We start from the raw sequence: 14,518 nt of genomic DNA, 5'->3' as shown, positions 1-14,518 counted from the left end.
ACAGACAAACACAGCTGCACATACTCACACGCTTTCACGTGAACTGAATCATGAATAACCAGAGGGAACGCAGGCATGTGGAAATTACATTTGTGAGACCCTCAGAAAGGGCGCACACACATCTTTAATACAACCAAACATCAGATATACACAAGAAACAACCATAAATACACACATCAAGCTGAAACGCTCCCCAATACAACACTCACCAGAAACCACAGCACAGGAATCCCAGTCAGTGCCGGTCTATTCTTATACATCTGTTTATATATTTATATATGTATATATATATCATTCAGAAGATCTGAGGAGCTCCAAGTACATTGTTATGAACAATATCTTCATAAATAAAACCAGGGGAAAACTAAAATGGATGGTAACAAAAACGATTCCATTCCACATACAGATTCATCAGCTGTTTTTTTTCCACTTCACAAACACATCTTTGACATCAATGCAGAAATCAAATGTATAAAACTCCCAAAACACGAAAAGACAGGAACCACGAGCATTCATTCGTTTACCAGTCTAACGTAAAGGGAGTGAAAGAGAACGCGTGATTGGCTAACAGACTGATAGGTAAGTGGGGGCGGGAAACAAACAGAACTATTACTTCCATTATTATTCTATTTTTTTCTTCACAGACACAGGACGAAATCACTATATACCGCATTTACAAGAAATCAAAACTATCAAACTGGGACGACTGTACACGTTGCAAAGATAAAACCGAACGTTATAACGTGTAGGATTATTCCCCACCTTTCATTTCATCAAATCTTCTAATATTCATTTTTAGTTTAAGGTTTCGAAAATGTTCCCCCTTCCCGCATTTTTTTGTTCTGTGTTCCAAGTCCCCCATCGTCTGGTGGGGCATCGCCGCATGCCGACTGCCAGTTTATTTGGTAGAGAGAATCAGAGCTACAATGAGGCCGTACAGACCCAGGACTTCAGCGAAGATCAGAATGAGGATCATGCCGACGAAGAGGCGTGGCTGCTGGGCGGTGCCACGCACGCCTGCGTCTCCCACGATGCCGATGGCAAAACCGGCTGCCAATCCACTCAGACCCACGCTGAGCCCTGCGCCCAGATGCAAGAAACTCCTGCGACACAAAAGAAAGATTATTACCAAGATATTTACTGACATTTCATTCTGAATTCAGTTTCTACATTTATTGGTAACCTGAAAACACTACATTTAGGCTACTTGAAAGGGAAAAATGTATTATTATTAACACAATACATCAAAAATGTTGTCTTATTCCGTATTGCTTCTTAATTAAGTCTTTTAAAGGGGATATGGATTAGGATTCAGCATCTCTATTCTGTCTTAATTTATGATAAAACAAGTTATGTAACAGGCATTTAACAGCAGACATATTTTTACAGTCACACAATACCCTAATACCACCCATATTTTGTATTGATATAAATATGACAAACCAAAACTGTGTGATACACTCACTTGTACAGAGTGATCTTGTCAGAGATGTTGTTGGCAATGAGAACAGCCACCACCAGGCCGTAAATGGCTATGATTCCCGCCATGACGACAGGAATGATGGACTTCATGATCAGCTCTGGACGCATCACTGACATGGCAGCGATACCCGTACCGCTTTTAGCTGTGCCGTACGCTGCGCCCAACGCTACAGAGAGAGACAGAAGTGCAATGTTATTTTTCTTTATTTTATAATAACATTTAATATCGCAATGCATTTTGGGATTGCATTCACCAAAGGATATATGTAAGATCCCTTTGGCCAAAAGAGGATTGATTCACTGAAAGTGAAATTTTTTTGACAAAACTCAAAGAACAGTTTGAGCTACACACTTGCACACACAGTTCATGTAATTCACACAATTTTTCAGTAGCTCCTCACTGCAGAACGCCAGATCCAGGGGGCAGGGTTGGATCCAGATCCAGTCTTCTCCCGCTGTATTTTGATTGGTCGAAACCGGATCTAGTCTCCTCCCACTGCAGTTTGATTGGTCGACAGATTTCTGCAGCCGTTTTGCCACACACACGTCATACCCGTGTTGTTGCTCTACCATTTCCGCATTGAGTCGTAACTAAAGTTATTCTTTTGACGGAAAAACAAACCTGCTAAAGACAAACTTTATTTATTAACGTATTTTTAATAACGTATTTTATTAGTTTTAGGTTTAGGGTATGGGTTATTAATCAAATGTAGACTTTGTACATTTTGAATTACAAATACAAGTGTTAGTGACCACAGATTGCAACTTGCTCTCCAAATTGCGGCTACTATAAAGTGGGAGGAGTTGGATCTGGATCCAACCTCGCCTCTTGGATCTCGTGTTCTGCAGTGAGGACCATCTCCAATTTTTGGCAGTAAAACCAAAATGACAGAAACGCAATTGCAGTTGCTAATGGTCGCAAAAGCTAAAGATAAATACATTAGATTAGGGGTTTTAAAAAAACAAATGTGGGCAATAGTAATATCAATGCTTTAGCAAGTACAACAAAAAGTGAACAACATCTTCCATGTTAGCACCTTCTCCTTAAGTCGTTATTATAAATAGCTGCAGCGAGTACCAACAGTGATACTCTCATCCATGACGCAAATATACCATCAAAAGCTAAACTGTATTATGTATGCAGGCCCGGGAGTGAGGGGTGGAATCGAATTATCGTTTCAATCAGACAATTGAACTGAGTCAGACCGACTGTGTATTCGCACGTTCCTCTGACTGACTCCTGCTTCACTGTAACATCAGTATTTTAACACTGATGTGTGTATGGTCATGGCCGGGCCTACAGCTATAGATCTGCACACACACACTGCACATTACTGCTGGTTTATCCAGGAATCTTAGTCTAATCTTGGTCTCTGGGATTAAAGGGTAAACCTGGTGTAGATTGTAGATTACTACTACAACTGCACAACAGATTCACCCTAACAAGCCAATAAGAGACTGTGTGTGTGTTGGGTAACAGATGGACACTTGTGATGAAGAGCAGAATCAATTCTTCAGAGTACAGATGGCCACCATCCAACCAAACTCACCAGTACATTTACCAACAAACACTTCAGTTAACAAACACCTCTATCTGCTCTGAGAGACAATGATAGATGTGTTGTGTTAAACAATCTGATTGTGGCTCTGAACTGTAGAGATGAAGCATAATTTGGGCAAAGATATGCTGTATTTATCGCAGTTGAAAGATTGCTTGAGAGATTACATGTAGACAAGCTATGGCCAATATAGGGCACAATAATTGAGAGCCGTTATTCCAAAAGGTGTAGCTCAACCTCTTAATACACTGATTTTTTTATTTAACTCAGCATAAATTACATGCATACACAATACTAGCATGATCTCTCACATATAAAATGTAATTCTGTAGAAAACAGTGTACTAAATATGGCCCTATATGTCCCGACTCACATGTTTTGCAATGCTATGCTATGCCTTGGCACACTGAATTTGTTCAGCAGACGCTTTTATTCAAAGCAACTTCGAAATGAGCAAACAACTAACAGACAAAAAGTGTGCCATAATGAGAGTATGAGAAATCTGTCTGTAACGTCTCATAATAGCCTGTTTTCCCAAAGAGCCCGTCAACCATCAGCTATTTTCATGCGCATCAGGTCCGATCACAACACTGATCAAATCACAAACTTGATGAGTAAATATACTGTACATCATCTCATCCTGAATAACAAGCGTTATTATACCCAGACGATAACTCAATTCCTGGACATAGCCATTCATTCTGACTAACTACCTAAAGCAACTATTGTAATATAATGTTGAATTAAAAGATGAAGAGATTCATTTCTCTGTTTGAGAAAAATGTACGCTACGTTATCATGAAGCATTTACAATGTAAGTAGAAGTAAAAGGGTCATGCACATAACTTCTGGCAATACTTCACACAAAACACCTAAAAGATGAGTCACAATTATTTCCTGTGGAACACAACAATACGCCACAAATGTTGTGACTATAATGTGACTCATTTCTGAAACAGAATATTCAACATAAAAAAATCAAACACAGGGCACAGCATGATTACTTTATCGGATTTTTGCATTGACAGCTAGAGTTACATGTCAGAAATGATTACATTTGAATTAAATACTGAAAACGGCAAATTATTCATTTCTTCTTCTTTGAAATAACATGCACTAATGCACAAAATAAGACCTGGAATGTGTATCAAGAAGGTCATTTTGATATCATGCTGTGCATGTTAAATAATTAATACAAACACAAAATACAGTTCCTCTCTATGCACCTGTCTCATCATAAATGACAAACTGAAACCTGCAGGCCTGTCGAAAATTCCCCTCCATCACTTTACTCACAGAAATATGACTGAGAGAGATGCGTTTTTCCCCTTTAAATTCATTAGAAAGGCTGCTTAATCTCAAACATGACCAGTAGTGCAGACACACGCTGACATCACATCATTCTGTCCAGACTGGACTGCATCTACAAGCACTTTAAACAAACACACATCAGCTGCCATAGTTTGTTTGCGTAGCTGATGTGGAGGACATTTGCAAAAATAACATTTAAATGCTTAGATGATGCCAAAGAGGCCCGAAGCGTCCGCCACCAGTCCAGCAGAGAACCAACATGGCACGCTGCCCTGATGCTGCGCTGCGCTCGTGATGTCTTCTCTACTGTTAACTGCACAGATATTTCAGCTCATCCCCTCATTTCTGCAACCGGAAATCTCAATCTGACTATTTTACATGTTTTATTTGGATTGTAAATTGAAACAGTTTAAATCAGTAATTGGATGGAGTATTGATGTTTTTTTCATCCTTTGGGATGGATGATATCACTCACAGTCACACGAAAATGCTTTTAATGTCTAAAAATAGATCAGAGCTGTCAGAACAATCTGCAGTTTGAGGTTCATTGAATAAAAATGATAAATAATTAAATATCACACTATTAATATGTCAAGCTAATGCATTACAGTCATACTCATCTTTAACATTTCAGATTCTGAACCTAATGTGAGTGATGATCAATAACTGTGAAAAAAGCTGTTAAAATAAACCTGTTTAACCTGGTAAATAATCCCCTGTCCTCTCTAATCTCAAAATCTATTCAGAACTGATGAAGATTTAAACCTCGAGGGTGGTTGAATTTCTGCGTTAAAATGTACAGAAAATGAATTCACTATTTGAGCATTTGTACAGTGCAATATTACAAAAATGTGTGTGTATATACAACCACAAAAAATATTCATAATGATAAAAATAAAACAACATTTCATCAGACACCAATAATGGAAAAGACAGGCCTTGATTATAATCATCAAACAGACATTGTTTTGATGTAAACCAGTTATTGTTGAATAAATGACTTAATGAACGTATTAATTATGTGTATATATTGAAACATCAACAATTATATTCAAAATACCTTCGAATTTGATCAGATACCAAAAATACGTCCTGCACAGGGAGGTTCGCGTTATAATCATGCAGAAATAATTATACATGCGTAATCAGGTGTATTATTCAATCAATTTTATATCAGATGTGTTAAATCAATATATTTCTAGATTATTTTACCGCTAAAGACCATCGCTGCTGATGCGCCCATCACTGCGAAGAACGACGAATATTCAGGGTTTCCTGACGACATTATTCCTCAGATTTCACCTCAAACCCACAATGTCACCGGCTGGTACTTTTGGACACGAGCAGAACCGGCCAAATAAACCGATACAAGGCTGTATGGGCGATGGGTTCGGCCGAGAAGATCGTTAATAAATCCGAACCGGATGATGGAAACTGCTCGTCACGGATCCTGTCAGATCAATCTGCGGTACAAAATGGCGGAAAACGTCACCAGATTCACCGTGAGGGAGATGCCATCCAGTTGAGGGGAAGAAACCCGAGGAAAAAACATGACAGCCTGCTTTAAATAAAACCTAAAATAGTGAGTTTATTTAAAACATATGAGCAGTAGATATCAAATATTTGCACCGGACACAGAGAGCTATTTAAGGATGTTGTGGCTCACTGGTCTCCCCCCTTCTTTGATGAGGATGGTGAGCTCCGCTGCGGGCTTTCCCTTTAAAACTGATGTTCAGATCCATAGAATAAAAATGATGTTCTTATAATTTGGGTGTGAACACCATAGACTCATAGTTCTTTTCTTTTATGCTATTCCTTTCATATTGAGTTGCTCTCATAATGTAGCAACCCTTTGCTTCCAGTGTATCAATAAGATTTACATTTTGGCTCATTGAAACAATTTAATGTCAAATATTGTGCTTTTTCAGGAATCGCCTGAATTTTATTGTTTATGATCCATTATTTGAAAGACATGTCTTGTTGCAAAATGATTATAATTGTAAATGTATAGTATTACTGTGTATACATTTTATGTTATATAGATTTCTGTGTTAGATCCTCCTTAAGGGCGTCGATGAGCACACCGCTGGCGACACATTTTAAGATGTTGTATTATGCAAATTATCAATTTAACGACTTCTGGCTTGATATGTCCCTATGATGTGACCTTCACAATCAGTGGCCCTTTAAATGATGCTTCTTTACAGTAAAATAATGTTATGTATGTCCACCATACAGTGGAGTGTGATGATGAAGGCATGAGGATTCCCGAGGTGAAGGTCATTCGTCGCGGTGACGTCACCTACACGCCACGTCCTTCTGTCAGCAAGAATTTAATGAGACTCATGGACTAATTAAACAGATGGACAGTAAAAACATGAATGAAAGCCTTCGGTGTCTAGAAGACAATAATTTGTTTGATTTCAATGCTATCTCTTACATGCTACAGCATTTTTTAAATGTTATTTTGTGCTTTAAAACATGCTGTGCCATTTAAATCCTTTAATATAGTTTTTTTTTTCATTTTTAGTGTGAGTTTCTGTTGGTGGACAGATGTTTTTAGGACACATAAGAGAAGATCAATCAGTCTGGTATCATTTAGCCAAGGGGTGAATCTGCACCATAAGGTCAAATACACATATAACACACAACAAACACATACAGAATACAGAAGTGACTCGATGACAATAAAGGATTTCCTAGTAAACGAGCATAATTACTGAAATCTAATGTTGTCTGTAGTTCATTTTTATATACAAACACAACACATTTGAAAAAACCATTTTATTGGCCATTTATTTTGTTGTTTTATGCATCATCCAATTGAACTCACTATTTTGTAGAGCCAATCTGTTCTGCATAAAACATATTTACTGCCTTTACAGCATGCAATATATGAGCTTAGACTCATTAAATACTTGACATAACAAAACAAGAACATCTATTACAGCATTTTGACACTATATAACTCAAGGTTGTTACCCACGTGTTTAAGACTTTAATTTCATCCTTGAAACCTCACGTACCACTGATAAACACACATCCTGCCGTTTCTGAATAAGACGCATCCACACACTGCTTGATATGACAACACATCACAAGACATACCCACAAAACACTCATCAACACTCAGGTTTGACCATTCAAGGGTTCATTTAAAGATATGCTTTGGAGCAGATATTACTACATTCCTACTGATATCAAACAATGTTTTACTGATAAAGGTCATTTACAGATGATTTACCAACATCTACCAACTTCAAATCAAAAAGATGTTTAATAAGTGCAAAGAAAATGACGCATCGATCATTCTGTGTAATACTTTCTAACCAAAAAAAAAAAAATCAGCCATATAACTCAGGCAGACAATTACACGATTAACAAAACATTTTCTACTTCACATTGAAATCAAACCCGATACATTTAGTTAAATATGAAGACTCAAAAAATGAAAACTTATAAAGCCTAAAGCAGAAGCTAAACAGGGGCTGTCCAGCTCAGATGAAGCAAGTGGAGCTTGAGAGCACATCCTTCACTTTCACTAAATAAGGAATGGCCGAAACGTTCTATAAATTTCACTTTGGCGTTTCACATATTAGATATAAATAATATATATAGCCTATATTTTGGGGGGGGGTGAACATCCCAGAAGTAATTTTATTTTCAGATCAATAATCAAACGTAACTGGAGGTCTATAAAGAGTGAGAAAGTTTTTAGTTCTCTTTGTCTCTTTTAGTTGGCACACAGTGCAGAGAGGGATGTAATAGAGAATGTATGCATTTTAACAAACGGTGGGTGAATCTACTGACAAATATCCGTCATGATACCAGAAAAACAAAGGATGTAAATATGACCAGGACATTTCTTCATGAGATTTACCAGGGTACATGTGTTCAATCCAGCGCTAGAGGACAGCGTGGCCTAAGGGCAGAGTACTGCACACACATTTACTGTTATAAGCAACACAGAATACTTTCAAAAAGACACCTAGAATCAATCACCTTTGAAAAAGACACCCTGTTCTCATCAGGACACACTGTCTTACTCCTCTGATTTAGTTAAACCAAAGTCTCCCAGCTATATTTTACTGATCTGGTCCTCATTTCATACAGATATTGATCATTACTAACATCAGTTTTAAGAAGCACACATAAAAGATATTGTTAGATGTTATTCTGAACTTCATCAGAGCTTTTCTTCACATGCCGTCTGCTGATATATGACAAAAAAACCCGAAATAAAATATGTTGACATACATTATGATAAATTATACATATCAAGTCTTGCATTTATAAATATACTCATTAAACACTTGATTCCCACTGGAGCTCAGGTTGTTTGTTTTAGTGCACAGAGAAGCATTGAAGCTCCAACCACCTACATGAAGGGACGTCAAACACCACACAACCATCAGGGCTCTCGATCTGCACATGCCGTGAGCCGTTCTTACGATTCCATGGTGTCTTTGAAGCCCCACACCTCCAGGAGAGCGATCTGAAAGCTCTCGGCGCACAGAGGAGGGTTGTCAAAGGTCAGGCAGCGTTCGGTTCGGCCGTGGTTCAGCTCTGAATCGATGTAGAGAGCGTTACCGTCCCCTCCACCTTTAAAAACAACAGATCATGTGTTACAGAAACAGCTCATGGAGATTTAAAGTAAAACTTCTATTCACCAAAGAAAGGCAAAACAAAGCAAGAATGAAAACTCATGTGAGAAACGGGCATCTGACTCACCAATAATGATGGAGTCGATGTTTCCCGCCATAAACATGGAGGTGTTTCTTGAGTTCAGGTTGAAGTGTCGTGCAGACAGGAAGGGTGAGAGGTGAGATGGATCTGTGGCTGGTTTTTCTAGATTCAGGGGTGAACTGTTGCCAGCCTGGTCATCGGCCGCGGGCTGGGCCGCGCTCGCCAGCTCCGGGTGTTTGATGATGACCCACTCGTAGCGCTCCATTTCTGGCTTCATCTAAAACAAAGCCATGATGCTGTTTAGGTTTCACACAAACTATACTGAAAAACACCAAAAACATCAAAGTAACTGTTCCTGTGGTTTCTCTTGTGGTCAGACGCTGGACGTTACACCTCTCTGAACAGACAGTGTTATGTAACTTTGTGGTTAGAGATCCGGGCTGGTGACCCGATAGCTGCAGGTTCAAACTGAAAGCATTGACCAACAAACTAATAAAACTGCGCTCTTAAACCATGCATCTATATGTAGATTTTAGGAGAAATATACAATATACAACACAAAAGTAATACATAAATACATAAACAATATTTTTGCTTTATAAATAAAATTGAATTAAATAAACAAATGAAAATAGAAAAAGCTTCCTGAGCAAAAAACGATTCTCTATGACCGTGACAGGATGAAATAATGAACTTTAAACGCGCAGTTTTTGATTAACAGCGGCCACTAGCGTTGTATTATAGATTTAACATCTATAGTCCAAACATGACGGTGGCCACCACAGCACAAAAAGATGTCGTTCTCATATTGACGCAGGGAAGAGATTTTGCAGGCATTAGAAAGACTGTAGAAACAGCGATGTCTTATTTATTACATAAAAAAGGTTTGTGGATTTTAAGTTTAAAAAGAAGGATAAAAGTCAGGCAGGAGCTACCTGCGTTAATATTATAAAGACTTTACAGCAGAGACACGTTAGGACCCGCGGTACTAAGGCTTTTTGCAGATATACTCACAGATATCTATGGAGATACTTTCCAGCAGAGAGACGATGGAGAGAAAGATCGTCTAAAAATCACCCCCGAGGAGGTTGCTTTGATTCGGATCAGTATGTGAGTAACATACTAACATACCAAGATATGTTGTTGTTGTAATATTAGCTGTGTGACGGAGCAGTTTTGAGCGTCATTGTTTATCTGGAACCGCTTTAATATTGTACTCGTCCAGATACTGGAGAGAGCGAGCGAGAGCGCGTTTTATTCTTTTACTCAATGATGAATAAACTTTCAGTTAATCCACGGGTCACATGCGTTCCGCACCGAAGAGCGTGGATCACGGATCATCCTGCGATCCGTTTTACCACAATACCGCAGCGGAGAGGAAACACGCGTTGTAGAGCTGTTTGTCCGTTTAGGGCTGCTGTACAAAACATGGCGGCGAATTCAATGTATGAAGATATAAACAGCTTATTCTAGGTATTACAAACATAACGGTTCATTACGTGAGGTCTTTTATACACCTCTGAAGAAATAGTTTTATATATTATATTGCATTTCTGTCAATAGATCCTCCTAAAAACGCCGTATTGTCCCTTTAAAGGTCTGATTGTATTAACCACATTCTCTTGTCAAATAGTGACACCTAGTGGTCATTAAACAGGATACATCTGCGATTCTCTCACATAAACTCACTCAGTCCCCATTCTACTCCAGCATCCCATTATTAACCAGCATCCCATTATTAACCATAGAAAGGACTGGAAGAAATGTGACATACTCTGAAAACGAAACACTCTCCAGTGCCAAAGAAACTGAGCTTGTTCCCGCCCCTCTTCCGCTCCTCCCAATCAGTGGACAGGAAGGCCCCACACACCTGCAACAGGATTGGATGAGACACACGTCAATCCCAAACGAAGAGGTTGCTTATACAGAACACATTTTCTAAGAGGAACAGAGAGACAGAAAGACTGACGTACCTCTCTGCCTGTTGTTTTAATGAGCAGCAGTGTTGGCTCGTGTCCCTCGCAATGTGAATAAAACCTGAAACGAACATCATACACAGACACAATGAGACGTTCACTTAGTGTTTAATTACATTTATGCAATTATAAGATGCTTTCATCTGTGTGTGTGTGTGTTAATGTATACGTATGCGCGTATCTGTGTTTGTGTGTTAATGCACATGCATGTGTGTGTGTGGATGTTTTCACCTGTTGAGACTGCAGCCGTGTGTGGAGGTTGTGAAGAGCAGTTGTGGTTGACACAAAGCGAATCTTTCAGGGATCCATGACCAGATATCTCTGATCTCCTTAGCACTGACGATCTCAGAGCTGAAATTATCTGCGTTCACGGCTAACTGTACATTCTGCCTAAACAGAGAGCGAGAGACAGAGGGAGAGAGCGCTTCAACAATATATACATACACATTTTGACCAAATTTCAACATCAGTAAATAAAAAATAAAAATGTGAGGATGACAATGAAGAAGACTCACCTTCTAGAGCTAAAGCACAGCACAGCACAGAAAGACGAGAGAAGAGCAGCAGAAATGAAACATTAAAGAATAAACTACTATGAACAAGAGGAAAAACAAATCAGACCTTAAAATGGAACATAAAGGTGAAGAAAATGGGAAAGAAAAATGTGAGAAATAATGGAAAACTGTAAAGTAGAGCCAAACACACAACAGAAGACAAACATCACAAACAAAAGTTCATCTGTGTATCCTATCCAATGCATGTTGTGTATATTGTATACTACAGAATCAGCTAAAATGGTACGCTTAAATAATCAATGTACAAAAAGTAGTCTTCCTTCAGATGTCCGAAGCGCCGAACATGAAATATTTTTGTGAATTGAGTGCAGACTGATGTTTTTTTTTTTCATTACCTCTTCTGTTTAACAGTGATGCCCTTCTGCTGCAGTGATTTCTCATTGGCCAGCTGTAACAACGTGATTTCTTTGCGGCTGAACAGGCGTATGGAGAACGCTTTGTCCATCAGTTTGTCTGCCGTCACGCATTTGCCGATGTTCTGCACAAACGCCTGGATATCACCTCTGACCCCTGCAGAATCCTGCTTGGTTACGGTCGAGCCGTTTGCCGCCCACTGCTTCCGGTAGAACTTCAGAATGGCCAGCGCGACCCGGTAGAGAACTTTGTAGCCCTCCACCAAAAACACATCTAGTACACGGGCAGCGTAGCTACAAGGAAGATCACCCAAAACCCATCTCTGCCAATCAGAGTACACCTCCAGCACGTCTGTCGCCGTGGCGATGATCAGCTTATGCGCAGCGGGGCAGTACTTGTGCATGAGGTCGCCAAAGGTCATGCAGGCCGACTGATATGCAAGGAAAGTCTGGTCTATCAAACGTCGCCCAGGTTCGTTGCAGGCCAGCATGCGACTGACGTCCTCAAAGCACTGCGCTTCGTCTGCGCTCCAATGCATCAGCAGTGCCGTCACCGCCGGCAACGACGGGCAGTACGAGATGTCCGGAAACTGCCCTGCTATGCAGGAAATGACGGCGTGCACCGAGCCGACCGATTCCGCTTTCAGACAGTAACCGGGCACAGCTGCCCCGTCCACAAACTCCGGCAGAGGGTAGGCGGATGGGTTTCGCTTGCTGTTGGAATTCCCTACGATGTCCCGGTAGACTTCAGCGTCTGGGGTGACTGTGCGGCAAGGGAGAGCTTTGAGGAGCTGCTGGTAAACAGCAGCTCGCTGAGCGTGATTTTTTGCCCAGTGGCCCGAGCGGGCGTGCTGTTTCAGCTCTTTAAAGTCTTTATATTCGGTCTTACTGGGAGCCACATCACGAGACACATTGGCCAACTGAGACCAGTCCACGAACACGCCGCAATCCACCGCCATGACCACTGACCCGATCACAAACACAGATGGAAAGATAGAAACTATCTGCCCATACTGCTTCAACTGTTGAGACAAAAATGATCATATTTATAAAGTGTTATGTATGAAGTACGAACATGCTAACTTGACATAATTGTTGAGAATTTAATATTCAGTATTTAATATAATATTCATAAACATAACACAAAAATAATACAGATTACAGAACATGGAGTCACACAACAATAACACTGCTGCTGCTGTGTACAGAAATCACCAGATTTACTCTCATTACAAACTCTGAATGTTTGTGTTTGTGTCAGACTCAACAGAATTGGCCAATTACATGTATTAGATTTTGAAAGACAGGTCTGTCCCCCCTTTCTCTCTGCGCCTTTATTTCACAAGACCTGTCATGCATGCAGTGGATTATTGTATTGTACACTTTCTATGAAGTAAGAGCATCTCAACAACATAACAACATAAACTTCAGGCACAAAGCTGAAACACTAAACTGGATTTGCTGTTAAGGTAAATGGCATCGGGGTCAGTGGCTATAATCCATTTACATCACAACAGGTGGATGTGCATCTGTGAGCAACAGGTTAAAACCCTGAAAGGGTTAGTCAGTGAAATATCACAAGTCTTGAAAAAAATGCCTACTGTTGGGTTCTATTGGTGGGATGTTATCTGGAGTATGCAAACCATTAAAACATTCATAAAAAAATGAATAGAAAAGGCCCAAAATACAATACACTTTGTAATGGTTTTAATGGTAAACAGCTTTGTGCAGTGCAGACAGGTAACCAAAGCTCTCACGAACATTTACCACGGCAAAACTCAACATGTTACCAAACACCAAGTAACCACAGTTTAGTGATAATGGTTTAAAAAGCAGATTAGAAATCGTCCAGTCAAGTCTGTCTGTCAACCAATCAGCGAGCGAGACAGACCGTCAGACGTGCGCGCCGCGCCCGCCTAGCGATCTATAGGGGTAACTGTTATACGCACACGCTTAATATGCCGAGAATTTTTTTATATGCCGAGAAATTATACATGTATACTTCACATTTGTCAAGTTTCACTGACAGACAGTGACATTAGAGAACACGCATGCGCTTTCAATTTCCTGTGAAATAGTCGTTCACTTCTTGACACGTGACGTTTTATAGTCACAATCCGGCACGCACCACTAATGCATACGCAGAGACAACAGCGTGTATTATTTCAGTGCCTCGGATGTGTTATCGATGCATGCAACGGTGCATGAAACGACAAGGCTTCAAGATGTAGCTAATGTGAATGGCGCGTGCAGCTAATGTCTCAGACACACACTGAATCGGAATGTGAAGACATTTAAACCTTCATAGTGCCGCGCGATAAGTGCAGGAATCGCGAACACATTCTTGACATTCAGAAAATGTAACTATAAGAAAAACATTTGAATGAAAGGTCGTACCTGATTCGCTTTCGGCTGTCAGTCAGCGGGCATGTTTGGGATTGTGCGCGCATGCGCAGTGAGCGCTGCCGTCACCGCGCACCCTGACTCGTGACATATCTAAAATATGAAATTTATTCTAATGCTTTTTACGAGTAAAGGCAAGACGTTGTTTGTGAAGAATTTAATTAATGAAGAAT

General features: G+C 39.9%; 2 protein-coding genes across 2 annotated transcripts; both read right to left on the bottom strand.

The window, feature by feature from the left end:
• Positions 1-389: 389 nt before the first annotated feature.
• Positions 390-5,827, bottom strand: atp6v0cb (ATPase H+ transporting V0 subunit cb). The gene is made up of 3 exons (XM_057322150.1): positions 5,565-5,827; positions 1,466-1,649; positions 390-1,103 (listed from the first exon to the last, which is right to left on the bottom strand). Exons 1-3 carry the CDS (start codon positions 5,635-5,637, stop codon positions 899-901), a joined length of 462 nt encoding a protein of 153 aa, XP_057178133.1. The 5' UTR covers positions 5,638-5,827; the 3' UTR covers positions 390-898.
• A 2,147-nt stretch (positions 5,828-7,974) lies between these two features.
• tbc1d24 (TBC1 domain family, member 24) lies at positions 7,975-14,410 on the bottom strand. Its single transcript, XM_057322103.1, has 7 exons — positions 14,340-14,410; positions 11,925-12,964; positions 11,246-11,404; positions 11,012-11,075; positions 10,813-10,908; positions 9,084-9,315; positions 7,975-8,954 (listed from the first exon to the last, which is right to left on the bottom strand). Exons 2-7 carry the CDS (start codon positions 12,899-12,901, stop codon positions 8,800-8,802), a joined length of 1,683 nt encoding a protein of 560 aa, XP_057178086.1. The 5' UTR covers positions 12,902-12,964; positions 14,340-14,410; the 3' UTR covers positions 7,975-8,799.
• Between the last annotated feature and the right edge of the window lie 108 nt (positions 14,411-14,518).

Source organism: Triplophysa rosa, linkage group LG23 (assembly GCF_024868665.1).
Source record: "Triplophysa rosa linkage group LG23, Trosa_1v2, whole genome shotgun sequence".
Taxonomy (NCBI): domain Eukaryota; kingdom Metazoa; phylum Chordata; class Actinopteri; order Cypriniformes; family Nemacheilidae; genus Triplophysa; species Triplophysa rosa.
Note: the sequence above shows the minus strand (reverse complement) of the source record. Positions and strands in the feature narration are given on the sequence as shown.

Excerpts from the sequence above, each read along its gene's own strand:
- atp6v0cb (XM_057322150.1), bottom strand. The coding sequence starts at position 5,637 with ATGTCGTCAGGAAACCCTGAATATTCGTCGTTCTTCGCAGTGATGGGC. Across the intron at positions 1,650-5,564 it reads AGCAGCGATGGTCTTTAGCG|CGTTGGGCGCAGCGTACGGC; the intron begins GTAAAATAATCT and ends CTCTCTCTGTAG. Across the intron at positions 1,104-1,465 it reads GACAAGATCACTCTGTACAA|GAGTTTCTTGCATCTGGGCG; the intron begins GTGAGTGTATCA and ends TTTGTGTCGCAG.
- tbc1d24 (XM_057322103.1), bottom strand. The coding sequence starts at position 12,901 with ATGGCGGTGGATTGCGGCGTGTTCGTGGACTGGTCTCAGTTGGCCAAT. Across the intron at positions 11,405-11,924 it reads ATCACTGTTAAACAGAAGAG|GCAGAATGTACAGTTAGCCG; the intron begins GTAATGAAAAAA and ends CTCTCTGTTTAG. Across the intron at positions 11,076-11,245 it reads CACGGCTGCAGTCTCAACAG|GTTTTATTCACATTGCGAGG; the intron begins GTGAAAACATCC and ends TGTTCGTTTCAG.